This window comes from Trichosurus vulpecula, chromosome 5, assembly GCF_011100635.1.
Source record: "Trichosurus vulpecula isolate mTriVul1 chromosome 5, mTriVul1.pri, whole genome shotgun sequence".
Classification (NCBI taxonomy): Eukaryota; Metazoa; Chordata; class Mammalia; order Diprotodontia; family Phalangeridae; genus Trichosurus; species Trichosurus vulpecula.
In genome coordinates this window covers 2,176,709-2,203,683 of record NC_050577.1, presented here as the reverse complement: position 1 = coordinate 2,203,683, position 26,975 = coordinate 2,176,709, and the positions used below count along the sequence as shown (strand labels likewise).

Here is a 26,975-nt window from a genome sequence, read left to right as displayed (position 1 = left end):
ATGTTGCAAAGGAGGAAACCTAGGTGCACAGAGTTGAGGGACTGGCCCAAAGGACACAAAGTATTACTTTGCTCCCATTCTTGAGGGAAGAGCGACCTGGAAACAATCGAGATGCAGAATCAAAAGGGAACCATAAAGCTTAGTCCATTTATTTTAAGAGGGAAGAGCATGTAAGCCACTTCGAATTGGCCAAGACAATCAAGGACTGGAGTTGCCAGTGGCAGGTGAGTTTTTGATATGCTTACACTGCGCTGAAAAAACCCAAACCAGAGAAGTGGAGTCTGGGGCACATCCCCCAACCTCTCAGAGTCTTTCATTAACCTCAAAGTGAGAGGCCTAGGTTCCCAAAATGCTATGACTTGGGACAGTCAAAGGACCGAACCTGGCATTCAGATTAGTTCACCTAGAACTCCCCTTTCCAAAGGCCCCGGCTGATCCAGGCTTCACACACACATGCACGCACGCATGCAAGCGATGTGAGGACAGGTGAAAGTATTTTCAATTAGAGCCTGTTTAAAGGTTCCCCCCCCCCCCAAGTCCCAGCTGGTGACCTTTGCCCATCCAGGAGGCAGTCTTCCTCAGGCTCCCTCCCAGTCCTACTACTCATTGGGGGGGGGGGGGTTTCTTTTAAAAGCTGCTTTTGTTGAGGACCGTGTTTTATATTTCTCTGCATCATACACCATAGTTATTCAGTTTCTCAGTCCCTGATGAACTCGTACACTATATATAGACACTGAATAATACAAAGGAAACCATTCTCTTGATGTTCCATATTTTTATTCTTATTTACTTTAACAGAATTAAGTTTTCGGCAAATAATAGCAAATTTACAACATAACAGAGACGAATGAAATGCATAAGTGTTTTAGACAAAATCTGAGGAAACATTCAGGGAAAGTGGTTAAAGTGTAAAAATGTATCTATTGGGGGCATGTGAAAAAAGGTGATCACACAAGAACATGTTATAAAAATAATGCTCATTTCTGCTGGTGATATAAGTAGCAAGCAGGTCTTTACAGTCACATCTTCTGGGTGAGATATTCATAAAATAATGCCGCTCCCTTGTGCACACACAGACATCCAGCCTGCCACCCTTTCCTACCAAGTGTAGACACCCCCGCTCCCTCCGCTGCTGAATAGCGCTGTCTGGTGAACACTGATCACAGCAGCAGCAGGCAAGTGGAGAATCCCCACCTTTGGACAGTCCAACCTCGGGCGGGGACCAGGAGCAAGAGTTCTCTGATTCCTTTCTTACTTTGCGCCGTCAGTGACACATTCTCAGTGCTGCGGACCCTTAGGCATCTTCCTTGGCCCTGGCCAGGTTAATCACCGCCGGTCAGGCTGTAGCAGAGGCCGAGGGAAACATGTCCAGTCAAGGCTTGGACAGACCGACCCTTTAAACCCTCTGCTCTGAGGCTGAAAACCAGCGTTTGGGGGTTTCCGTCTGCCTTGTGGGGACGTAGGAGGGGATGCCGACAATGATTGCCAGCGTTTATACAGCACTTTGTTTGCAAAGCACTCTGCATATATTGTTTCGTTCTCATGAGAACCCTAGGAAGAAGGTGCTATTACCATCCCCATCTTAACGATGAGAAAACGGAGGCCGGCAGAGATGTCACTACCTGCCCAGGGTCACACAGCTAAGCAAGTGTCGAGGCCAGATTCAAACTCGGCTTTTCCTGACTTCTCTCACATGAGGAAGTTATCAGAGAAAAGTCCTCGAAAAAAAATGCTAGGGAGAGAAAGGGAAAAGGCAGGGGCTGATTCCAGAGCCCGGCAGATGGGCTCAATGGGCCAACCTCTCCCAGACCCTCAGCCCCCAGCCTGCCCCGGGGGGAGCCAGCATTGGGGGAGGAAGGGGGAGAAGACAAGCCCCTGCTCCCTCTGGACGGACCGTTCACACGGAGCTCCCCAGACCACTCTGTCAAACTCATAGTGTGTGAGGGCAACGCGCAAGGCCACAGATGCCCGAGCCTCAGCGGCTCTGCTGGGCTGAAGCATTTCCCCGCTGAGCTTTTCCAAACGTTGAAGAGTGAATTCACAGCCTCGTCTTGCAAAGTCAAGCCTGGTGTTTCTGGATGTAAACGCGGTGTTTGCAAAATAAGGTGACAGAATTAATATGTATGCGAATCTGTGATTCCTGATCCTACCTTTCCTGAGGCTCCTCCAACATGAATAATCACATGAAAACACTAAGCGAGACAAGGTTTTAGACAAGAACATTTGACGATTAAGATGCCCGCCCGCACCTGCCCTACCGACCCATTAGGGGTTACACAGCACAGAATTTTCCAGGGTAAAATCGTACAAAAATCGTGACAAGTTGTCGTTGACGTCAGAGGTCAGTAAGTGGCTAGGGAGGTCGCTGATGGTGCCCTGCACCGCCAACACATGGGGCGCCAGGGTGAAGGGCACATCCCTGAGCAGCTCTACCACGAGGGCGCTGCTCTCCACGGTCTGGCCTTCAGCATCCTTCGGAGGGCCCGACGCACTGCCACTGGGCTGCTCTCCCACGTCTGCCTAAAGGGAGCAAAAATCACAGGGGACCTAGTAACCAGGGTTGTGAGCTCTCTCGGGGAGACCCGCAGCAGCCTGGGTGGGGTGGGTGACAATATGATAACTAAGGGGACAGGAGCAGCCAACTGAAGCAGCCACACACAAGCCAGCACAAGCGGCTTCTGGGGCAAGAAAAGGGCTTAGTTCTGGAGGCTGCTAATCCCAGGGCTGTGGCCTCTCCTTCCACTGGGCTCGCCGGCTTCCAGAGCTGCCTTGGGGAGCCCATCTTTGTGCCTTAGCTGGGGCGGCCTCCCTCCCCCCTTTCCTCTTTGGCTGTCTCAGCTTCTCCCCCTCCTCACAGATGAATCACACCGGCTGCAGGCACAGAGACACACATTCACACTCACAATGTACTCTCACTCACACATCCACACACCGCACACATACTCCCACATACCACACACAATGCACTCACACATACTCACAATGCATTCTTACACACACATCTACACACTGCACACACATACGCACACATATCACCCCCACACACACACACATACACTCACACCCAGCCCATCCACGCACACACACATACACTCTCTCCCAGGCATGTCCACTCACGGAGGTCCAAGAGCTCTGTCCTGGGCTTTCTTCCCTTCCTTCTCGGTTCTCTCTTGGTGATCTCACCAGCTCCCACCCACCCCAGACTGGACAGGCAGAGATAGAAGGGGAGGAGGTAACTGCTCCCATTTTTGGTGGGCTTTCATGTTTATAAAGCACTCTAGAGGCTCATAGCAACTTTGTGACACACCCGATATGACCACCCCCTTTAGAGATGAGGAGACCTAAGCCCTCGAGTGTGAAGTAATTTACCCAATGTCTCAAAGCTACAAGTTGGTACATTTGAACCTGGAGTCTTTGGCACTCTGTTCACTTTACCTTTCTAGTTTCTCAGAGAATGGAAGGGGCCTTGTCCAAGCCACACACAAAGGAAGCCCTGACACAAAGTGCTAGAAGACCTCCTGGGCAGGCAGCGCATCCCCGACAGCAAGTCTGTCTATCTATTTGAAGCCCCCTGCCCCTGGCCGTTCCTGGTTCTGCCCTGGTTCTAGGACCAGACAGAACCAACCCAATCCCTCCTCTGCACAGCAAAGTCAGCCCTCGTGCTCCTCCTCAGTCTTCTCCAATGTGCCCATTTCCTTCAAATGATTCTCAAGGCCCTTCCCCATCTGGCTGCCCTTCCTGACACCCTCTGGCTGATCCTCTGCCTTCTTATGTCACAGGCCCCAGATCTGACCCAACACTAGAGATGAATGAGGTCTGACCAGGGTAGAGAACAATGATAGTATGGCCCCCAGTTCTTGGGCGTGATGCCCAACATGGCACTGGCTGCCACATCCTCCCACTGACTAGGATAAACACAAGCCCAATTAAGCCTCCAGATCTTCTTCAGAACAAATGCTATTGATCCCTGCCTCCCCTCATTAAACTTGTAAGTTGAGTTTTTGGTCTCCAAATGCAAGATTTTACATTGCTCTCTACTGAATTTGCCATTAATAAATTCATCCCAATGCTCGGGCCTGCCCAGCCCCATTGGGCGCCTGCCTGTCATCCACACTGTATCAGCTTTCCCTCCTAGGCCATCCAAGTCACTGATCAAAATGTTAAAAAGCACAGGGCCAAGTGCAGGTCCCTGGGGCACTCCACTGGAGACCTCCTGCCATCTTGGCACGGAATTCTGAACATCTTCTCCGAGTCCAGTCATCCAGTTACTTTGGAACCTATATGACGATGTGCCCGTCTAGTCCCTCTCTCCATCTTCTCTGCAGCAGCAGCAAGAGACACTTTATCAAGAGCTTTGCTAGAATTCCAGTCAGCAACATCCACAGGATTTCTTTTAGGCCCCAAACCAATGCCAGAAGCCCTGGAGAGCTAAGAGTCAAGCATCCACTGGCTGCCCAGCACCCTTGGCCCCATCACCCAAAAAAGGCCAAATTAAACTCATCTTCTACTGTTTAAACTGTGCTGACAGAGCACCCCGTCCCCCAATTCTGACCACCCCACCATGGCCATACATTCTCACTGCCTCATGAGATGTGTCCCCTCCATCCTACCTCCTGCACTCTCAGCAGGAGTTGAATTAGCCTCACTCCTAATGAGGCCCATGGCAACTCACTACTCCACCATGACCTTTGGAAGCCCCATGGGATTCTTAACAATCTTACCTATTTTTTCAATCTTTTAAAAACAACTGAGAAAGCAGGTTGTTGGGAGAGCTAGTCAGAATTAATTTTGAAGTTCCTAAGGACAAGAATAGGAGAAACAGTATAGATTTGGATTTGAGTTTTCAATGGTCCTCAGGGTTTTGGAAATAATACAATAGTTGGTTATTGTCAGGTGGTTCTGTGATTGAAAAGGTGCCAGGCATTAGCAAAAATGAGATCACTCTTGAGAAGTAACCACAATAATGCCCTAGACTATGTGTATTTATCACATAAAACTCATTTAAACAAACACTTATTAAGCACCTACTCTGTGTTTGGCACAGTGCTAGGTGCTGGAGGTCAAAAGGCAATGTGATAAGGAGGCAGTCCTTGTCCTCCTGGAGCTCACAGTGTATGAGAGGGACAAAAATCCACAGAGAAGTAAATGCAAACCCCGTCCCCCAAAAAGAAATGGAAGGGAGTCTGTGGGAAGGGGGAATCCGAAGGGCTCCGGAAGGAGGAGGGGGTCTGGGTTTCAGGAAGTGGAGGATGATTACAGGCAGAACTGCAGGAGATTAAAAAGCAGAAGTGGTGAAAAGAGAAAAGGAAGAAAAAATAAAAAAGCAGAAAAAAGGCGGAATGTCACACCAGAGTAGGCAGAGATATGAGGGGAGACTCATGTTGGTGCCTGTCTGAGAGGCAAACAGCGGCAGCACCGGCAATAAACATTAATTAAGTGCCTACTGTGTGCCAGGCACTGGGATAAGTGCTGAGGATGCACAAAGAGGCAAAAGACAGTACCCGAGGAAGGTCTTGGTGGAGCAGCCTGGCAGCCAGGGGCACTGGATCAGAGAGGACAAGCTGGGGAGGGAGGGGTGAGAAGGCAGGTTAGGAAGGACTTTGAAGGCCTGTGAACGCAGCAGGACCAAAGTTCTTTCCTCAGAGTCTGAGAAATCTGAGATTATTTCACTGCCAGATTTTCAAACAAGACCATCAAATATTCATTGGCTAGGGCAATACAGAGTATCTTAAGAGTAAGTGGGGAGGCAGAGATCACAGAAAACACTGAGAAAGCAGAATCCCTGAACCCCAATTCCCATGAGGCTCAATTCAGCCACCGTAAGGCTGCATCCCCAGTAGGGGACAGTGTGGGCAAAGGCCAATGGGGAAAACGAACACTGGAATCTCACTATGAAGCCATCCATGCCCTCAGGCCCCACTTCACAAGGGTGCAATTGGACCCCAAAGGCCCAAATCTCTTCCCAGATGTGTCGAGTCACAACTGACATGTCCAAAGTAAAATGTACCTGACCCTGCTGACCCCTCAGCTTCTGCCAAGGACACCGCCCATCCTTTCCCAATATTTAATATGTGCTGGGCCCTCTACTAAGTACTGGACCAAAACAAGAACAAAGACAGTCCCTGCCCTCCAGGGCTTACATTCTAATGGAGGAAGACAACGAATAAAAAGAGGCTGAAAAGAGGGGGTGGGGAGAAGGGATCTGCTTGGGGAGCCCAGAGAGCTGGCTCGGGCTCAGGCTCGTTCCTGAAGATGGAGGTTCTGGGAAGAGCCAGCAGAGGAGAGGAAAGAGCTGAGTCCAGGATGAGAAGGACATGGTGGGGTGGAAGGGTCAAGAGAGGCTCATCCCTTACCTGCTCCCTGCCACAGACCTTGGTCCCGGCCCCCTTCCCAGGAGCAAGGACCACAGGAGGCCTTCACCGTGAGGGGCTCATTTATCACTGAGTCAAATTATCTCCACGGTCCCATCTATCAGAGTCTTGTTTTCTTCATGTAGGACAGGTTTAGGGAGAGTTACCAAGGCTGAACATCATTCAATTGTATAAAATGCTTCTGGGATTTCATCTTGTGTCTGTGTGTCAGTGGGTGCCTAACTCTGCAGATGGGTGCCCACGTGTTTTCCCGTCTGGGGCCTGCCTGGAGGCCACCTTGCTATTCCCAGACTTGCTCTGTGAACTCTCTGCATAACGGAGAAGCCAGGCTGGTCAGAACCTGGTGGAGCAGCCCGTTCCCCAGCCAGGAGGCCTCTAGAACTCTCTCAGTCTCCAAGACTGTGCCAAGACAGGCAGACACAAACTCCTGTGAAAAATATTATACTATTTTATATCATTTTTAATTTCAAGTAGACCCAGAGCCTGATTTAATGAGTAACTGGATGAAGATCCAGGACCTGGGCTTCTTTGTTTTCTCTAAAAGTTTGCTCAGGTAATAAATACCCTTACCTCTGTCAACAAGACCAGATTAGACTGACCTAAGGACATTACCCTAACCCCAAGAGAGATTACCTTGCTTAATATTCTACAGGTATGTACTATGTTATGGAATGTAATGAGACACAGAGACGCTGGGCTGTAGTCTCAACTGACTTTTGTCAACATCCTTTACAACTCTATTCCATTAAGGAAAATCCTCTTCTTGTATCATGGTTAAACATACTTGGGGGTTATAAAAAATGGGGTCATACAGGCTTGCTAGCTCTGCTAAAATAACGTATATAAGTTTTCTCATTGCTTTGTTCAGGCGGCCAGAGTTTATACTCTGACTCCTTGTACGTACAAGTAAGCTAGCTCCGCTATGCTTTAAGGGAAAATAATAAACAACATGGATTTTTCTATCACCTAGCTCCGTTGTTTCCTTCAACCAAATTTTCAGGTTTAACACTCCATTAAGCACCTACCACACCCCAGGCCCTGGGGCTATGAAAAAGGGCAGAAACCAGCTCTGTACCCTCAAGGAGTACATGTTCTAATGGGGAAGACAAAAGACAGAGGAATGTGCCTAGGGATCGCTCTCCCCCTCACCTCTGCCTCCATTTGGGTCTGGCCCTTCCCAGCTGGCCAGTGCCTCCCACTGACTTCATAGCTCCTGGATGGCTGATTTCTGAGATTTTTCTGAGTTTTTCTGTTTTCAGGGGGAAAGAGAAGGAGAAGTTCGAAGGAAGACAGCAGCCCAGAGAAGGGGCACTTTAGCTACTTCTGACACTGAGATCTGGGAGAAGATGGGCCCGGGGACAGGAGTCACACCCCACTGCACTGACTTGGCCTGTTTTTGTATCTCCTTGTCTTTGTGTCATTTCCTCTCAACAAACCATTGTTTTTTTCTACATCCCAGGGTCTAGCCCCGGGCCTGGGACACACTCTAGGGCAGGGGTGGGGAACCTGAGGCCATGTGGCCCTCTAGGTCCTCAAGTGTGGCCCTTTGACTGAATCCAAAACTTCAAAGAACTAATCCCCTTTATAAAAGGATTTGTTCTGTAAAACTTGGACTCAGCCAAAAGGCCACACCCAAGGACCTAGAAGGCTACATGTTGCCTACATGTGGAACAAAGGTTCCCCACCCCTGCCTAGGGACCTAGTGAATTCCTGATGAAGAAATGAGTTACACAACAGGCTGAAAGGTGTAGGCGATGGGATGTCCCAAGGTCCTTCCCCTTATGGATCTGTGGCCTCCACAATCACCCCGTCAACCCTGGGGGCTTTGCCTACTCTGGATTGGGGGCACTGATGCACAGACCTTTCATTATATGACAGATAATAAAGAAAATCTCCATCTGCAAGGTACAGGCCTGCTACTCTGGCAAACCCATTCCTCTCCTGGGCCCTGTATCTGCCAAACCAGGAGCTGGAATCCTATCATTTCACCACCATCTCCAAAGTTCTGACAGACCACTGAGCTCTGCCTGTGGGCCACGTGAGCTCAGCTGGACTGGTCGGCCACAGACAGCCATGCTGGGCCTCTTTGAAAATGAAGGCCTTCATCAGCCTTTCTGACATCCCACATGGACAGAGTCTCACCTGCCAAGCCTCTGATTTTATATCAAGGAAATATGAAACTAGAGCCATGAAGAACACGTTATAATCAGAGAAACTATGAAGGTGAATTCTGTATTGCATGAAAAAGCAACTTCTGGAACTGGGAAGATGGAAATGATTCAATAAGCTGTGGGTAACTAAAAGTCTCCCAAAGTGCTGCTGCTGCGACTGGTACTGCTAATACCCTTCACAAGTGCTAACATTTCTAGAGGTGCACAGTTCTTTTCTCCCCACAAAATCCAGCAGATGAGTAGGGTAGGGATTGGGGCTTGTCTCCTGGCACATCTCCTTTCTGCCACATATTTCCTAGCACTGCACTGAGGCCAGGTCTGCTTTACATCCCAACGTTGCCAACATCTGAGACCAAACATGCGTACACAGCCCAAAGGGAGGCCCAGACAGACAAATGCCAGGGCAGTGTTTCATCTTTTGAGAAACGCTTAAAATAAGAATAAGCAAAGGGTGTTGCCTTCCTCCTTCCTCATGGCCAGGACACTGGGTCTTTGGGGACACCTGGGGAGGTTCTATTCTATCTGGCAGGGAACAAAGCTCATCCGTATTTTCAGTATCATCGTTATAGCTGCAACTGCTACCTGATAAAACTGCTGCTCTACAGTGGCCCCGAAGAACACGTCAGCCATCATGAGGGGGTAATCCCAAAGGCAGCAGAGAGGGAGCCCTGCACTCCATTCGGGCATGTCTCTGTCAGTGCCATGGGGCAGGTGGAGGGTGGGGGCCTCCTGAGGACCTCAGGCTCATCAGCGCCCCTGCCCATCCTGCCATTTCCAATCACCCACCTGGTCCTAATTATGGCACACGTTGTCATGTAGGACACTCATCTGGAACAAAGGGGGTCTAGGGGGTTCTTGTTCTTTCCCATGTTCCTCACCTTTGTCTGTTTGTTCTGCACAATGACTTGATTGGCTAAATGAAATTAGATGTCGATATTTCACAAGCTTGGGTGTCTCCATACAAATGGTGATCTGGGACAATCACTTTGGTTTCAATTAGGAGACATGTTTAAGCACATTGGAAAAATAGGAACTTTGCTTCCAACTGCCATTTGCAGTAGGTTGGGATATGACCCAAAACAAGGCCCTTCGATCAGAGGATGTGCATGTGTGTGGACACGGCTGTCTCTCCATGCTGCTCACTGCAGGGCTCACAGCCACACAACAGGAGGAGGGGTGATCTGCTTTTGCTGTATCTCCGAGAGCCTCAGCACTCAGCCCACAATCCAGGGATGTCCATCACCACCCAATGCACACCATCTCCAGCCTCCTCACAAATCATCAGGCTGCCAGGATGAGGAGAGAAATCGGGAAGCCAAGGAAGCCACTGTTCCTCTTCCCTGTTCACTCAAGTTCTAGATCTGACTCTGGCTGAGCAGCCACCACGAGGAGAGTTCACTGCAAAGTACTGATTTTGTGGTACTCCAAACTGTGGACACTAGGGAGGTATAAGGACCCAGTTCCAGTCACTAGTCTGTTTATTTAAAAGAAGATAAGGAAGACTGGCTTAACTCTGGAAAGAAGAGATTTCATGATGATATAAATGGCACTCCCCTAAGTTACCACCTTGCAGGAGGTCTTACTTGACAGTCAGAGGGTTGGATGGTAAAAATTGAAGGAAAACATACTGCTGAATTGGGAATCCACCCCAACATGCCTGCCTCTACCCCACTAGGCCTGGACTTCACCCATCTTTCTTTTGGGATATTAGGAGAGAACATGGTATTTCTGACCACTTGGTTCTACCCTCTAACAGGGAAGAGGGGAGATCAGCAAAATGGCTTCACTTTGATGGAGAGAGGAGGTCTGTTAATGCAGAACAGATGGGATAGTGGGGGCTTCAAATCCAGCCCCACATGAAGTCTGACTTCTGACATTCGTAGAATTTACACGCAGCAGCCAGAGCGTACCTCCAATCCCCCAAGCAAAACTGTCCGGGGCTGATGGTGTGGAGGGGAGAAAAGAGGGAGGCTGTGGGTGGAGAAGGAGCCAATGGTGCAGGCCTACTCATGCTTCCTTCTCAAAAGACAAGAGAGCAGAAGGTGAGGAGGCAAAGAGAGTAAGCTCAGAAATGAGTCAAGCTTCTAAGCAAAAAACCCCCAACAAATTCTCAGAAAACCCAAGGGAAATGGCCAGAGATGGCAGGTGAGGGCACAGCCCAATGAAGAAAGGTCATCAGGGAACAGAAAAGGAACCAAAGCACCCCAATGAAAAAGAAACAAGACTCCATGCTTTAGGGGCTCCCCAGAAATAATGGATGAAAGGACAACTATGAAAATGAGAGAGGAAAAAGCAGCAAATGCTTTCCCTTCAGCTGTTCCTGTATCCCCCGGGGCAGATAACCCTCCCTCCAACATTAAGATGGGCTAAGACCAACATCCCTTACCTTTTGTGCTCAGCAAGGCCCCCATTTACACAGAGGGAGAAGACATTCTCCTGTATCCCCATGGCGGGCTTGGTGGAAAGCCTGGTTCCACCAGCTTGTCCCTGGCCATCCTGAAAAGATCCGTCCTCAAAGACGCATCAAAGGAGGCGCTGCCTCTTACCTCGGAAGGCTGCTTTGCATCTTCTGAGAGGCTACTTCGAGGTGATGCTCTCTGCTCACTTGTTGTGTCACCTTCAAAGCAAGAGGAATAAAGTTCTTCACTAGTGTGTGGTTGGTCTCAGCTGAAATTACTGACTTCTTGGAAATCAGCTGGTTGCCAGTTTTATGTTTCACAGCACTGAGGAAAACTGGGACTTCTTACAAAGTCTGCAGACAGGTTCTACCCCAGGACAAGATCATCACTGCTGTACAGGTAGAGAGCATATCCACATGTAAACACACATGTAAACACACATGCACACAAACAAGGGGATGTACTTCTCCACCACAGCTACTGGTCATGAACAGTGGTGTAAGATAGTAACAATGCTCTGGCAGCTGGGGAAGCCCAATCTCTAAAGGTACTTTGTGCTCAATCTTTCTGTACAGACAGGAAGCTGGGTGGAAGGCTAGTCACCGCTGACATTCTCTGAGCCTCCTCACAGGGTAAGAACAAGGTTAAGAAACAATCCCTCAGCCACCATATTGTGTGATCTCCAGCACAGGCTTCCTCGGGATGTTTGGTCAAGGCCAGAAGATCCTCTTGTTTTGTTCTTCAGTGTCACGTCTGCTTTTTCATGAAGCATATTGGGGATAAAAACAAGAAGACGTAAAGGGAGACTAAAGAAACTCCAACCTAACTACCTGAACAATTGTTAATGCCAAAAACCCCCTCCCTATAGGGCTCCCACCAGAACCTCCACTGGAGGAGGGCCCAGGCCTCCATGTCTGATGCTCCGCTGGTCCTGCACCAGATCCCAGTGCTTGTGTCTCCCTAGCCACACACCACCCTCCAGCTCCCTTTTCTGTTGTCTTCTCCCATTAGAATGGAAGCCCCTGGAGGACAGGTGCCATCTTTCTTTCTCTCAGCAGCGAGCAGGTGCCCGGCACACAGGGAGCGCCTAATAAGTGCCTGCTGACCGACGAGCCTGCTCACCGAGCTAACTGGTGTAGGGTAGGACCTCGTGAATGATAAATCATTCTAGAAGATCCTCTTCCTTCCCCCCCTCCCCACCCCCCAGCTCCTGTGAGATCTCTAAACTCCCTGGCTTGGAATAAAGAATCAGACATTCCCTTCCGGCTAGGAGACTGAGAAGCCCCTCTCTGAGGATGCAGCTCTCAGACGTTCCTCTCTGGCTGATAGGACTGAACAAAGAACAGGGAGCTCTGAAGACAAAGGACAGGAAATAACTCCTCTCCCGCTTGGAGAAATACTCCTGAGATTGCCTAGCCAGTGCTTAGGAATGAGGACGGGGGAGGGTGGCTCCCCTCTCTGGACCCCATAAAGGTCACCACATGGGGCAGTTACATGGGGATCTCACCCACGGGGAGGACACTGCGCCTGGGACTACATTCCTTTCCAGGGCCTTGATGGAGCTGGGCTGTGTAAGCCGGGACCCCCTCAGCTTTGAGAGGGTCGAGGGCTGGAGTTCCTCCAGGAGGTGACGCATCTGCATAGTCTGTGTCTGTGACTCTGTTGTGTTAACTGTGTGTGTCAGAGCACTGCCCCTGTCTTTCAATAAAAACCTTACTCTGCCAGCGCGAACCCCAATCCGAACCTAACTTAGCTGAATCGAACACCTCGTGGGCACAAGTGGCAGGGGCAGGGAGGGAAGGCTGTAAGTGAGGTCGCTTCATTAAAAGTGGAAAGCGGCACAAGGGAAAGCATTGGTAGAAAACCTGGCGGGACCGCTGGGCCCGATGCCCGACGGGCTTTCACGCAGTGCCGACATCTTGGTGCAGTCTCACTGCCATCCGTCTCTTGTGATTCTCACCGTTCTTCCCAGGCTCAGACCACCTTGGTCCTTCTCAAAAATATGTTTAAGATGGAGTAAGAGGACAGGGCGTTTAGACTCAGGAAGAAGCAGGGATCGGGTCTACACCCTCTTGGGGTTTTTGTGGGGGGAGGGTAGAGACTCAGCATCTGATCCACCAGAACCACCATGTGGGGAACACCTGGTATGGAAAGTCCCTCCACTAAGGCAGATTGCATCTCCCCAGACTTGCAATGCTGAGTTCTCTGGCTCCCTCCAAGCCGGCTCAAATCGGACATTCTGCCGCAGGGCTTTTCAGGTCCCCCTCATCTCCTCGGTCTCCTCTTGTTTACACGAGGCCTCTCCCACCAGCCTGCGAGCTCCGAGGGCCCACAACACTTAGTACAGTGCTGAGCACACAGCAAGTGCTTAATAAATGCTTGCTGACCATAAAGTACAATCCTAGAGAGTCAGGTGGGGCAGCAAGAAGTTAAGTGACTCGCTCATGATCACAGCCAGTATGTGAGGCAAGACTTGAACCCAGGTCTTCTTGCTTCTGAGGCCAGCTCTCTATCCATGAGACCATATTCTCCCATTCTACAAAGAGCAAAACTGAGGCTCAGAGAAGGGACCTTTGTGTCAAAGATCACAAAGGCAGGAAGTAGCAGGTGGGGAAAGAGAGGATGAAGAAGGGCGGGGCTGCCCATGTGAGGGCTGGGACACTGGGGCCGGAAGGGTCAGCTGGAGGGAGTGGAGGCCTGTGCATCCCAAGGAAGGCCATTCACACGGCACTTTCGGATTGTTATGGCGCTCTAAAGTAGTTAGCTTACTTGCTCCTCGCGCCCCTCCTGTGAGGCAAAGCTTAAGGATTTCTATTATCACGCCTGTCTTATACATGAGGAAACTGAGGCTGAGATGGTTCGGTGCCTTGCCCAGGGTCACACAGCTAGGAGGTCTCTGAGGCTGGATTTGAACTCGGGTCTTCCTGACACAAAGTCTAGCCCTGCATCCACTGCATCAGCTCACTAATTCTACTTTTGCCTTTCCGCGTATCTCTAGAACTGAGCTCAGAGCACATAGTAGGCACACACAAAATGCCATCTCACTGGCCGCTGACCAACAGACTGCCCGACAGCACCCCTAAAGGAATGGGGGACGCTGGGCAAAGCACATCCCTTCTGCCCGCCCACCCACGGGTGCCCCGCTGTCTAAGGTCAGTGGTGGCATCACAGAGCCTACCTGCCAGGGCTGCCATGAGCTCCAAGCGAGATGCCTGGCACAGAGCAGGCGCCTACTCAGTGCATCTCCTCCCTCCTCCATGTGTGCAGAGCCTCTCAGGCCAGATGGAGGCAGGCAAGACTGAAGGAGTCACAGACTCTCCCAAGACCGGACCTCAAGGCACAGGGGATGACAACTGTGGGTGGCTTTCACGGGCATGCCCCGCTGGGAGAGAGGGGTGCCTGGCTTGTTGCTCTTTTTAAGGAAAAGGATTTCTCCATGGACTGACAGCTTCTCAGCGACCCCCTTCATTGTTCCCAACACGGGCAGCACGTGTGGGGGCTCATGGGGACCTTGCAGGGATTCCTTCTGCACCCACGTGACTGGTAGGACCGGTCATAGCTCAGGCTGCTGCCCCAGTGCCGTACAAGCCCCTCACAAGCTGGCCCTCACCCAGCTCTCCAGCCCCTCCGGACACTGTGGCCTCACCCCTGCAAGTGCCCATAGTCCTTTCTCCTGTCTGGACGCTGCTGCGCTGCCCATCCCCCGTGCCCGGAAGGCCTCCCCTCCAGACCTCTGTCCATCAGGCCCTCAGTCGCCATGGTCCACCTGGAGCCTCTCCTGATCCAGGCCCCGACTCTGAGGCTCTCATTCCCAACTCCCTTGTATTTGTAAACGTCTGTATTTATATGGACGCCTTCCCTCTGCTGCCACCAGCGGAAGGAAGACTGAGTCCAGTCCAGCCTCAGACGCCAACCAGTGGCCAATACCTGTGCACCTCAGTGTCCTCATCACGGCCCCTCCCTCCCTGGGGTGCTGAGGACCAAAAGAAATTCCCTTTTTAAAATGCTCAGCACTGTGCCTGGAGCACAGCAGGTGCGGTGCTCAGAACAGTGCCTGGCACACAGTAGGGGCTTTATAAATGTGAGCATTCGTTTTGGTCACTCTCACTGTTATATTTTTGGATGAATCTGATCTCTCCCCACAGGGATCGTTCTGTTCTTTGGCCCTGCGTCCCCAGCGCACAGCACAATGCCCAGCACATAGTAGGCCCTTAGCCATAATTAACTGTGACCAGCCGGCACAACCAAGCCAGAGGAAGCTGCTGTCCTCAAGGCCCCTGGTTCACTGCGGGCACTCTGACCTCCTGGGCATTAATCTGCTGGATTTTTAGAGAACATGACACTGTTTCATTCAGGACTTCAAACAGCTTTTCTTGGTGTTCTCCAACTGAATCCCTGCCCTGCTCTTGGCTTCCCAGAGAGCTCTTTAACGTGATTCATGGAAGGACAGAGGGACAGGAGGGCCCGAGCCCGGCCTCACCCAAAAGGACGAATCCGTCAGCTTCCCTCTCCGGCACGGGCACCTTCTTGGGCTCAGAGGGCTTTCGGAAGAAGTGGAACATGGTGAGCAGCGGCTTGTTCCAGGCTCAGGCGTGGGCTTAAGGACATTCGCCACAGCTCGTGCCCCGAGAAACTGAAAAGCATAACAGGTGGCAGCTTGGCGTGAGATCTCACTGTGAGGGAAGTGGCCCGCCACCCCTGCACTGCGCCCCTTTCCCTCCATCTATCTCAGGGCAGCACGAGGGACCAAGTGGGAATGGGGGGGGGGGGACATCATAAAGAAAAAACTCAGCCTTGTCTGGTACAAAGGGATTTTCCAGATCACAGGGTGCCCAGGCCCCCGGAGATGGGTAAGGGACAGGGGAGGCTGCGTGGGAGAGAGGAGGGGCTCACACACATGCACGCACACTAGCCATTATAAACATACGCGTACACACGCTCTCTCAAACACGTGTGCTCTCACATGTTCATATGATACACTAAGATGCTCACGCACATGTACACACACATCCCCCTCCCCAAACACAGGCTCACATACACAATCACCCACACACACAATCTGGTGGAGAAACACATAAACCAAAGGCTGACATGGGGACAAGAGGGGAAGGAGAGTGGGGGCCTGAGGCCCAGAGGACAGTCAGGGAGGGAACAGAGGCCAGCCAAATAAACTTTGGTTTGAGGGAGAGGAAGAAGCAAAGGGAGACTGGACAAGAACCAGAGCCAGGGCCTGATTCCTCCCCCAGGCCCAGGCCTTGGCCTCCTGGCTCTGCCACTGGTCATTCAGCAGCCAGCCCTGCTCCCAGGCAGGCCCTTTCCAGTCCCCCTGCATTAGAATATAAGCTCGCCGAGGGCAGGGCCCCCTTTCCTTTATATGTGTTAGGAAGCCTGGCACTCATCGGGCACTCCTAATAGCTGCTTCTCGCCCCCAGCCTCTGCCTCTGGGGCACCCCGTCCTCCTGGGGCGGCCATTATGCCTTGGTGCACTCGGGCTCAGCTACACTCCTGACAATGGACACCCCCCCACCCCCACCTGGTCCCTTCCCCTGGACTCCTCAGCCCCTTCCAGGTATAGTCTTTCCCCATTAAAAAGGAAGCTCCCAGAGGGTAGGGACTGTGTTTGTGTTCCCCAGCTCAGCTCAGTGCCTAGCACCCAAGAAGTGCTTAATAAATGCGTGCTGACCTTAACTGTCCCACAAAACCACACTGAAACCACGTGCGATCAGGGCATCATGGGTAAGCCGGCTGCTGGGCAGCGCAGCGTGTGGAGCGCCGGACTCAGCGGCAGGAATGCCCGGGTTCAAATCCAGCCTCAGGTGCTTCCGAGCTGGGTGACCCTGGCCAAGTCACTGAGCCTCGGTCCCCTCATCTGTCGAATGGTGGTGATCACAGCACCTCCCTCCCCGGGCGGCCAGCGCAGAGCGCCTGGACCAGGCCGGGAACAGACTGTCCTCCCTCCTCGGCTCTAGGTGCAAGGTCCACCGTGCCCACATTGCTCCTCTTTTGCCCAGCCCTCTTCCCACTGGGGAGAGTCAGAGCAGGACAGAATGTCGGCTGGTCCTCTGCCTGCACACAGTAGGCAGTTACGGGGCTGGCCTGCACACAGTAGGTGGTTCCAGGGCTGGCCTGCACACAGTAGGTGGTTACAAGCAGGACAGAATGTCTGCTGGTCCTCTGCCTGCACACAGTAGGCGGTTACGGGGCTGGCCTGCACACAGTAGGCGGTTACGGGGCTGGCCTGCACACAGTAGGCGGTTACGGGGCTGGCCTGCACACAGTAGGCGGTTACAAGCAGGACAGAATGTCTGCTGGTCCTCTGCCTGCACACAGTAGGCGGTTACAAGCAGGACAGAATGTCTGCTGGTCCTCTGCCTGCACACGGTAGGTGGTTACGGGGCTGGCCTGCACACAGTAGGCGGTTACGGGGCTGGCCTGCACACAGTAGGTGGTTATGGGGCTGACCTGCACACAGTAGGCGGTTACAAGCAGGACAGAATGTCTGCTGGTCCTCTGCCTGCACACAGTAGGCGGTTACGGGGCTGGCCTGCACACAGGAGGTGGTTACAGGGCTGGCCTGCGGCAGCTTCACACACATGTGCCCAGGAGGAAGCCGACTCTGTCCCCAGACCCTCTCTGAGGTCATCTACCCATGAGGGCAGAGGTCAAAGTCCAGGCCCAACACAAAACAAGATGGTGGTCAGCGACCAAAGCCGCCCACTGCCCTTCCCTCTGGAGACTCTGTGTCCCGCAGCCCCTGGGACCCCGAGGGAAGTCCCTTCGCCTGCCTCAGCTTCCCCATCTGTAAAGTGGCTGGCTTAGCCGAGGGAATCCCGGGCAGGTCTCCGGCCTAGCCTCGGCCTCAGTTTACCCATCAGTAACCGAGGATGACAGCAGAGGTCCTGGGGCTACGTTGGACAGCTCCCCCCCTCCATGAGCGGGCCCATGTCAGACCCTCCCCTTAGTGCCCTCCCCTCAGCCGCCCCCCCCTCAAAGGAGCAGGCCGGGTGGGCAATGGGCAGCGCCCTGGAAGCTGGAAGGGAAGCTGCCTGAGGGCAGGCACCGAAGAAGAGCTTGTGGAGAGAGGACCCCGGCTCTCGCCTACCCCCGCAGCAGGCGGACAGATAATGGGGACCGCGGACTTCGGGGCAGGAATCCCAGGGCGAGGCGGGCTCGGGGCGGACACGAGGAGCCCCTGGACCCCGGCCCGGACCCCCAATCAATGATCCGCACTTCGAGTCGGCCTTCCCTGGAATCGCCCAGCCCCACTTCGGTCTGTGCCTAAGCATAGGACTCGCAAGGACTTCCTGTTTTCGTGCAGGGAGGGGGAAAAGGGTCGACTGTCCCGTCCTGGAACTGCGCTGCCCTCCAGGGGTCTGTGTTCTAACGCCTCCCCACCCCCCACGCAGAGGTGGCCCGCCCCATCCAGGAACTCTGTGTAGCACGCCACGGTCGGTGGTCCCAGGGACCCCCACTCTTACGAGAAGGGCCCTGCGTGGGCCCCGCCACAGGGGACGCCGGCGAACGCTCCCGTGGCCTCTGTCCCTCTTTACTGATGGGGAAACTGAGGCAGGCGCGTGGGCCCAACACTCCCGGTGGCCCACGTAGCGTCACTCTCTCGCGCACTCATGCCCCGCCCGCCCCCGCACCTCGGTACCTGGCCCAGTCGCGATCCTGCCTCCTTCCCCTCAGGGCTACTTCCGGGGCGCGACTCTGTCCCGCCCCCTCCTCCCCGGCCCTGTTCTTCGAGGCGCTTCCGGGACGCCAGTCGTCACCAGGAAACCAACGTCGACTTCCGGTGGGCTGCGCGGGAAGCGGCGCCAACTTCCGGGCAGGGGCGGGCCGGGTTGGCGCGCGGCGGCCGGAAGTCCCGCCCTCTGGGTGGGCCCCCGGGCCCCTTTCGCGCCATGGCGGAGGTGCTGGAGCTGCCGCGGACGCGGATCGGCGCGGCGCATGTGGCGCACTTCATCGACCGGCCCGTGTGCTTCGTGGGGCGGCTGGAGAAGGTGCGGGGGACCGGAGGGGGAGGGGAAGGGGGTCAGGGGCCCGCCACCCCCGAGGCCCCTGCACCCCAGGCTGGGATCCCCCGCCCTCCACTCGGAGCGGACCCCGGGTCCCGCGCTCCCCGCCCCGACGCGGGGGAGCCTTGTTCCGGGTCCCCTCCCCCACCCTCTCCCTATCCGGCACACAGTAGGCCCTCACGGGTGAAGGAGGGAACGAAGGAGAAGCGCGGCGGACCCTGCCTGCGGGGCGGGGGAGGGGGAGAGGGAAGGGCGCGCCTACAGAGATGTCACTGTCAGAGGCGGGCGGGGCCGGGAGAGCATGGGGGGGGGGTGTGGATCAACTACCCCCCAGGAAGGGAAAGAGAGCCTTGGAGTTTGTAGGTGGTGGGGAGGGGGCTTGGGGTACAGGCAACCCATTCCTAGGGCGCCCTGGATAAGGTCATCTCTGATTTGAGGGTGAGCACCACGCCCCAAGTCAGCCTAGACGGTCAGAGTGGACCCCAGCGTCCAGACCGGGAGCACCCAGGAAGTGGACATCCGGTCTCCCGATGGTCGGGGCTGACCCAGGGTATCGGAGAGGTGGGGGAAAGCTGGCCTGTGTCCAGGGTCCGGCCCAGGCCGGGGCCTCTCCCTGGTCATCCCACGAGGGGCCCCTGCTCTCTTACAGATCCACCCCAGCGGGAAGTCTTTCATCCTGTCTGATGGGGAAGGCAAGCAGGTCACGGTGGAGCTGGCGGAGCCGGTGAGCGCAGGGGGCGGGGCCGGGAGTGCAGGGGGCGGGGTCAGGATGTGGGGCCGGGACGAGGGGCGGAGCCGGTGAGCGCAGGGGGCGGGGCCGGGACGAGGGGCGGGATAGGGGCGGAGCCGGAGAGCGCAGTGGGCGGGGTCAGGACAAGGGGCGGGGCCATACTGGCAGGAGGTGAATTACAGCAACCCTGGCAGGGAGCTGCTGGTGTGATGCCCATTTTGCAGATGGGAAAACTGAAACACGGGGTCGCACCGCTAGCGGGTGAGGCCCTTTGGAGCGTGGGCAGTAGGTGGAGCAGCAGATGGTCAGAGTCAGCCCCATCCTTCTGTCACAGCTGCCTCAGTTTCCTCAGTTGTAAAATGGGCATTGTGGTAGCACACTCTTCCAAGAGCACTTGGCTCAGGGCCTGGCACATAGTAGGCACTTAATCACTTTTTCCATCCCCTGCCCCCTCCCCCCATGATTGTTAGCAAACACACCCAGGGCTGCTTACGAGGAAGGCTTGGCGGCTTCTGAGGTTCTGGGTGAGGGTATCAGGCTGCACTGGTGCCCGGGCACCAAGGCCGGTGTCTGCCAGCCCACTCACCTTGGGCTCGCAGCCGTTGGCACAGATGCCGAAGGTCACCGACAGCTGCCTGGTTCAGTCAGTGGTCGCCCTGTGCTGTGCGCAGAGAGCAGCCATCTCTAGGGAACCCGGCATGGGGGTGGGGCCTCAGGGTCGAGCAGAGCCTCATTTGCTTCGTCAGCTCGAAGAGGAGATTTCTGGGATCCTGGAAGTAGTTGGCAGAGTGACGGCCAAGGCCACCATCTTGTGTGCGTCATACATGCTGTTCAGAGACCACAACAACAGCTTTGGTGAGCCCCTGTTCTGCTGGGGTGGGGGCGCTTGGCCTGCTGTAGCATCCCACCCCACCCCCCCAGTGGTCTCCCTGCACTCTCCACGCTACCCACCTACACTCAGCTGCCAAGGCAGCCTTGTCTCACACATGCTTGCACACATGCACCCCCTCAGCAAACCTCCATGGCTCCCTAATACCTTGATAGTAAAATGTTTATCATACTGGATGCATGACTCCCTCTTCGCATTCTGCATTCCAGCCCAACTGGCAAGTTCCTTTTTAAAGAGTTTTTACCTTATAGACATTTCCAGATTATCCTCCCTCTGGGAGAGCTTTAACTTACTTTAACTAGCTTGAATTTGCTTTTAACAAAGTAAATCAGTTTAGCAAAATTAACGATACAGTGACCTTGGCGACCTCATCTGAAGGTGCAGACAGCATTGCACACCTGTGGCCTCCCCCACTGTCCATTGTCTCTTTTCCCTCTCCTTCCTGCTCCCCACCCTGTCATAGCCAGTCGGTCCTTTCCTCCCAGGCTGTCTATGGGAACAGCATCTCCTTGCCCAGCTGCAGCAGGGAGTGTGGCTGGAGTCCTGCCCTCAGCCTTGTGGCTTTCAGAATAGCTTGTCTTTAGTGCTGTTAGGGCACCCAGGGCCACACCCTCAGGAGGGTCTGTTTCCTGTTTCAAGCAGTGCCGTGGGATCTGCCCACAATACCCTGATGAGGCCGCCAGAAGGGCTCTGTGTATCTGTACAGAAGGGGCCTCGCCTGGCAGCGGCCCACAGGGCTCCATGGGCACCTGCTCTTGAGTTCACACTTCTCTCCACCTCCATCAAGTGCCCCACCCACTTGTCATTTGGGCCGTCTTGGCCAGTCTGATGCCCGATGAGCAGTGGCTTTAATTGGCATTTGTCTAATTAGGGCTGATCTGGAGCGTTTTTTCTTATGGCTGTAGATGGCCTGGGTTTCTTCTCTTGAGACTGGCTGTTCTTATCAGTAAACCAGTTAAACACAAGGGAATGGCTTTTGTTCTGATGAAGTATAACCAAGACCTGATGTATCTCGGAATCAAGATCTTTCTTAGAGTGAATACAAAGGTTTTGTTCTCCAGTTAATGAGTTCCCTTTAATCTTAGCTTTGTTGTATTTGTGCAAAAACTTATCTTTATTAAGTATCCATTTTGTCTTCTGTGGCCCAATTTCATCCCTTGATTGGTCTTGAACTTTTCTCTCATCTGTTGATCTGATAGGTCACTTTTCCCACACTTTTCTGCCATGTTTATGGTGTGACCTTGTAGGTGTAAGTCACGTATTCATTTGGAGCTGATCTTGGTAGAAGGTGCCAGGTGATGATGGCACAGGGAGGGAGGTGGGCAGACCTGAATCTGAAAATCCTGGGGAGACTAAATGACTTAGCCCCAAAGAGTCTGGGTAGAAATGACAAATGACCTCACCAAATGTGACTGTAATGCCACAGTGGACCAACAGCCTTCCTCTCTCTCAGATCTACGGCTCTACAGTGACGCTGTCAAAATCATTCACGAGTTCCCACAGTATTACCCGTTTGGGGCCACGCAGCAGGACTGACATCTCATGATGGCGGCCCTCTCCAGCAGGGGCCTTCCGACTGCCCCGTCTGACCGATGGCACTTCTCCTGGCCTACAGCTCCCAAAGCACCAAGGCCCTGGTGCAGACTGCACTTGGCGGCCTTCCAGCGGCAGCCTTGAATGACTGTCTGTCTGTCTAATGAGGTTAGCTTTGGGTTCTTTGGCCTGGGCAAACAATTCTGTTTGGTTAATAAAAAAGAATTATGTGCTCTGGAAAGATGAATAGAGATACTTTGTAGAATCGCTCCCTCGGCCCAGTCTTGGCTGGTTCTGGCCCAGAGGGCACAAAGCCTCAGTTGCTAAGAGCAGATTTAAAAGGCCAGCCGTGTTTCTCCCGAGCCACTTGGTGCTCTTCATCAACCGCATTAGGTTCATGCCAGGAAGGGGCCAGGCCGGGGCCAAGCAGCTGGTGGCCAGACTTGATCTCTGTCTTTGGAGTCCAGATCCCCTTGGATCACCAGACGTTGACAAGATCAGCAACGTTCCCCGTCCTTGCCTCTAGTTTCCCAAAAAACCAGCAATGAGACTTCACAAGGAGTCCGGGGATGGTCTTATCGTGAGCTGTCATATTCATGCTGAATGCCACAATCCGTCCCACCTAGAGAGTCCTGTTTGGGAGGCTGAGTCACAAGGGGGACGGCCACAGATCCAAAGATCATAAAGGAAGCCGTCTTTAAACGTTTAAATTTTTTTTCTTAAGTGCTCTGCAAATTATCCAACAGACACAAATTAATAAAGCATATTATGCTCATAAAGTGAAGGTTATTACCCCTCAGAGGGAAACAGAGGGGTGGCGATGCCTGAGACTCCGATGGCCAGCCTTTGGTGACAGCTGCTTGTGATTGTGGCCCTGGGCTCTGAAGAGCCCAGCAGCTTTCATGGAATGTGGGTGAGGGTCCCCTTCCCAACCAGGGGAGAAGAGGCTTTAGAGCCCCCAGGGGCTCCCCACTTGGGGGCCATGAATTTCTTTTTAACATTTTGATAACTGTACTTCAGTAGATTTTGTTTCCTTTATAATCCTAGGTATATCATTAATACATTTTGGGGGGAGGGCGGAAACTGGGTGCCCCCTTTGCCCATGCTGGAAATGCTGCAGCTGCTCGTGGGCCCCATTCCATTGTGGGTTATCACAGAACCTTTGACCCAGTCCAGTTCAGCCTGGTGGACCCTACTCGCTCGGGGCAGAATCTCCAGGCTCGAGCTGTTCTCCAGCCTAGCCTCCCCAGCAAGCAGGGGCCATCCCTATTGAAGGACCTGAATTCAGATTCCAGCTCTGCTCTAAGGACTACCCGTGGGGCTTCCTCTCTGGGTCTGCTGCCTCATCTGTAAAATGTTGGGTTTGTATCTCGAGGACTTCTAAGGCCCCCACCCTTCAGAACCACAGACGTAAGTGCTGGAGTTTGGAAAATTAAGAAGGCCACGATAATGTTAAGTGTATTGCTCTAAAACACACTGGGTGTGGGGAGGGAATTGGCTTCCTGAATTTGATGGGAGGGTATAAGTCAGGAGTCAGAGTTGACAAATGTGATGTCAGTCCCAGACCCATAAAGAGTAAGGCCAGCAGATCGGGGCTCGGGCAGCCTCTAGCCATCCGTCTGTGCCCAGCCAGTCAGCTGCAAGGCCTGCCTTTCACCCTGACCTGGGCCTCCCAGAATGGCCTTCTTTGCTGCTGATATCGAGACCATGGCTGCGGGCTGATTACTTGGTGGCTGCTGGATGTTAATGGTCTGTGCCAGGCCCTGAGCTGGGTGCTGGGTACACTCACCAGACGTCCAACCACCTCCGCCTCTCCGGGCCCCTCCCTGTCATCCTCTAAGGCAGCCTCTCGATCTTGATTCCCAGGTGCCCCCCTCACCTCTATACAGCACCTACTGTGTGCCAGCCACTGTCCTAAGTGCTTTACAGGCACTATCCCATTTGGTCCTCACAACACCCTGGGATGGAGGTGGTTCATGACTTGCCCAGTCACCCAGCTAGCAGGCATCTGCAGCAGGACTGGAACTTGGGTCTTCCTGAATGTGTGTCCTGCACTCTGGCCACTGCGCTGCCCGGATACATTCAGATAGGGCCTCGTTGGCCTTCCCTTGTACGTAGGAGTTATTTCATTCTCTGTCCTATCCCCCGACAGTGCTGGGCACACAGTAGGTGCTTCCTGAGTGCATGCTGATGGGTTGGTTTGACTGAATCGGCACGCCCCTACCCCCCATCAGGAATGGAATCATTGCCATTAGCACGATGATGGTCCCATGGGCTCCCCTTTTTCTTCAGCAGCCAGCTCCTGGGTTGAAATTCTAAAATACTGCCCTAGGAAACCTTGTCCCCAAACTGCATCATCTGCAGATGGGAGAGCAGCGCCACTTTCCAGCTGAAATGGTGTTTATGGTGGCTGAAGCCCCAGCCTGGCCCAGCCGGTCCAGGAAGGAGGGAGGAAGGGAGGGCTGGAGCTAGTTAATAAGCAGCAGACATTCAAAAGCACCTACAGGGCAGATCAGGAAAGACAATGGTGCCAGACGTGCTCCCCAAGCTGTGGTACCATTTAAAGATGTGAATGGCACCACCTGGGCCCTCCTCAGAGCCTACACGCAGGGGAGCGCACCTGGCCCGCCTGCCCTACATGGCCACCAAAAGCAGGAACCGATTGCAAGCTAGATTCTCCTCCCAGCTCTGGGTGAAGGTGGGTTTTCACTTGGAGGTCCCATGACTGGTGGCGATTGTACAAGGACAAAATCCACTCAACATCCCAAAGAAATGTGATTTCACCCATTAGAAATGCCAAATGCCTGGTCCTAGAAAACCAACTCGTGCACTCAGCAGGCTGCCAGAGCGCACCACAGCCTTTTTGTAAGAACTCATACCCGTTCCTAGCAGTGCCTTCTCGCTTCCACCCACACGCGGGCCTCTCAGGGAGGTCTGAGGTCTGGGCGGCTCTACGTCACAGCCCTAGTGACTGCACGGGTCCAGGAGGAGCAGCCCAGCCCCACTCTGCTCAGACACTGGGTGCTCCATGCCCCTTGGGCCAGAGAGGTGGAAGGGGGAGATGAATTCTCCCTGCTCTCAAATCCCAAGATACCCCGAGCCTTGGGCACCATTTCATTACTGCTTCTTGTCCCAATGGACACTGAGGTCCCGGTGTGCCTAGCCCTGTGCTGGGGGATGAAAGCCCATGAGCTTACTCTGGGTGTGTGCTTGTAGTGTGGCTCCATGCTCTAACAGAAGCTCACAGGCTGCCAAGGCCTCACACTCTCACTCTACCAAGCAATAGGCTGAGTGGAGACAGAGCCAAGCACACTCACACCATGACACCAAGGGGCAAGAGCAGCACCCCGGAGGCAGATGCAGAGCCAACCTTGGCCCAGGAGGCAGCTCCCGGCCAGGCTGGTGAGGGCACCAAGACTTTTCTTTCTTGTCATCCGTGGCACAGTCAAACACAAGGTCTCTTCCCCGGGGGAGGCCCTGGGCCTCAAAGCACTTGTACTGCTCACAGAATCCCAGGACACAGCAAGAATCCTGTGCCCACTCAGAGAAGGTGATCCAACCTCCCGAGAGAGAATCGGCTTGAGGCCAAGTAGTTGTGGAAACCCATCCACGGGCAGGTGAGTGAGTCCTGGGCCAGCTCGTAAAAGGCCTCTGGAGTTTGGGGGTTGTATGTCACATGCCCGGGGTCACACAGCCAGTCAGTGTCAAGTGTCTGAGGCTGTACTTGAACTCAGGTCCTCCGGCCCTGGGTGCTGTATCCACCGTGCCACCTGAATTATCATTAGGTAGTAACTGCCCACATTCGGCTGATATGCTTTACATGAAGGTGCGAACCGAAGCGATGGTGCGCTCTCAGAGCCCGTGCCCAGTATCGTGGCCACATTTCGGTTTTGTGGTTTTGAAACAGGGATTTCATGCAGAAATGACTCCATTCCCTGTTTTGTGGTTCAGGGTCGGAGCCGCCCATTAGATACAAGGGCTGTGTTTCCTTTCCTGCCACTCCCGGATGTGCCGGGCTCACAACAAAAATCTTAGTGATAACCGATGTTTCCAACACTGATCCTCGATTTAAAGTGGAGAATCACAGGACGGAACTGTTTGAGGGAAAAAGGTCTGGTTTCTGCTCCCTCCACACCCCATCCTCACTCCCCTTGGCAAGTTTGGGCATGAGTGGACCCTATGCTCGCCCTCTCTGTCTCAAGGTTAGCACTGCAAACACACAGGGACTTGCAGGGGGGCACAGACGACACCTGGCTCAGACACTGGCCCTTGGCACAGGCATTCTCAGCTCCCAAACCGGACTCACCCTGCCTCCTCTCCCGCCCACCTGCAGCTGGACCAGGAAGTGAAAGGAGCCAAGGATCAACTCAACTATCTCAAACCTGATGTTTTAGCCTCAAGGCAAAAATGGATTGCCACCCCCTTGGTAATACAACTAAGTATTTAATCCTCAATGACAAGCAGCACACGGTTTACACTAGCTGGGTGGCGCCAGAGCTCTGGGCCTGGAGTCAGGGAGACTCATCTGCTTGAGCTCAAACCTGCCTTCAGACACTTCCTAGCTGGGTGACCCTGGGCAAGTCACTTAACCCTGTTTGCCTTAATTTCCTCATCAGTAAAATTCGCTGGAGGAGGAAATGGCAAACTATTCCAGTGTCTTTGCCAAGAAAACCCTAAACGGGGTCACGGAAAGTGAGACACAACTGAAAACAGTAACTATGAACCAAAAAGATTTACCTCATGTCTCTTATTACAGAATCCCTCCCCACCCAAATGAGGTTCAGGAAACTCAAGCAGCAGAGGTGTCAGGTCCAAGATGTCCCTGGACAACTGCTAAGGACCTTTCCAATGTGGTCTTGATGGC

At 53.6% G+C, this 26,975-nt stretch overlaps 2 protein-coding genes across 3 annotated transcripts; one reads left to right on the top strand and one right to left on the bottom strand.

Annotated features, from left to right (window-relative positions):
* Positions 1–758: 758 nt before the first annotated feature.
* On the bottom strand, positions 759–18,714 carry UMAD1 (UBAP1-MVB12-associated (UMA) domain containing 1). 2 transcript variants are annotated; one of them, XM_036758410.1, is made up of 4 exons: positions 18,596–18,714; positions 15,422–15,574; positions 11,089–11,159; positions 759–2,520 (listed from the first exon to the last, which is right to left on the bottom strand). In XM_036758410.1, the coding sequence occupies exons 2-4, from the start codon at positions 15,501–15,503 to the stop codon at positions 2,266–2,268; spliced, it is 408 nt and encodes a 135-aa protein (XP_036614305.1). In that variant the 5' UTR covers positions 15,504–15,574; positions 18,596–18,714; the 3' UTR covers positions 759–2,265. The 2 variants fall into 2 exon arrangements, with proteins under 2 accessions (XP_036614305.1, XP_036614306.1); XM_036758411.1 differs by lacking the exon at positions 18,596–18,714 and adding an exon at positions 18,420–18,495.
* Positions 18,715–18,744: 30 nt separating this feature from the next.
* RPA3 (replication protein A3) lies at positions 18,745–22,352 on the top strand. Its single transcript, XM_036758723.1, has 4 exons — positions 18,745–18,944; positions 19,609–19,683; positions 20,436–20,544; positions 22,032–22,352. The coding sequence occupies exons 1-4, from the start codon at positions 18,846–18,848 to the stop codon at positions 22,112–22,114; spliced, it is 366 nt and encodes a 121-aa protein (XP_036614618.1). The 5' UTR covers positions 18,745–18,845; the 3' UTR covers positions 22,115–22,352.
* The last annotated feature ends 4,623 nt before the right edge of the window (positions 22,353–26,975 follow it).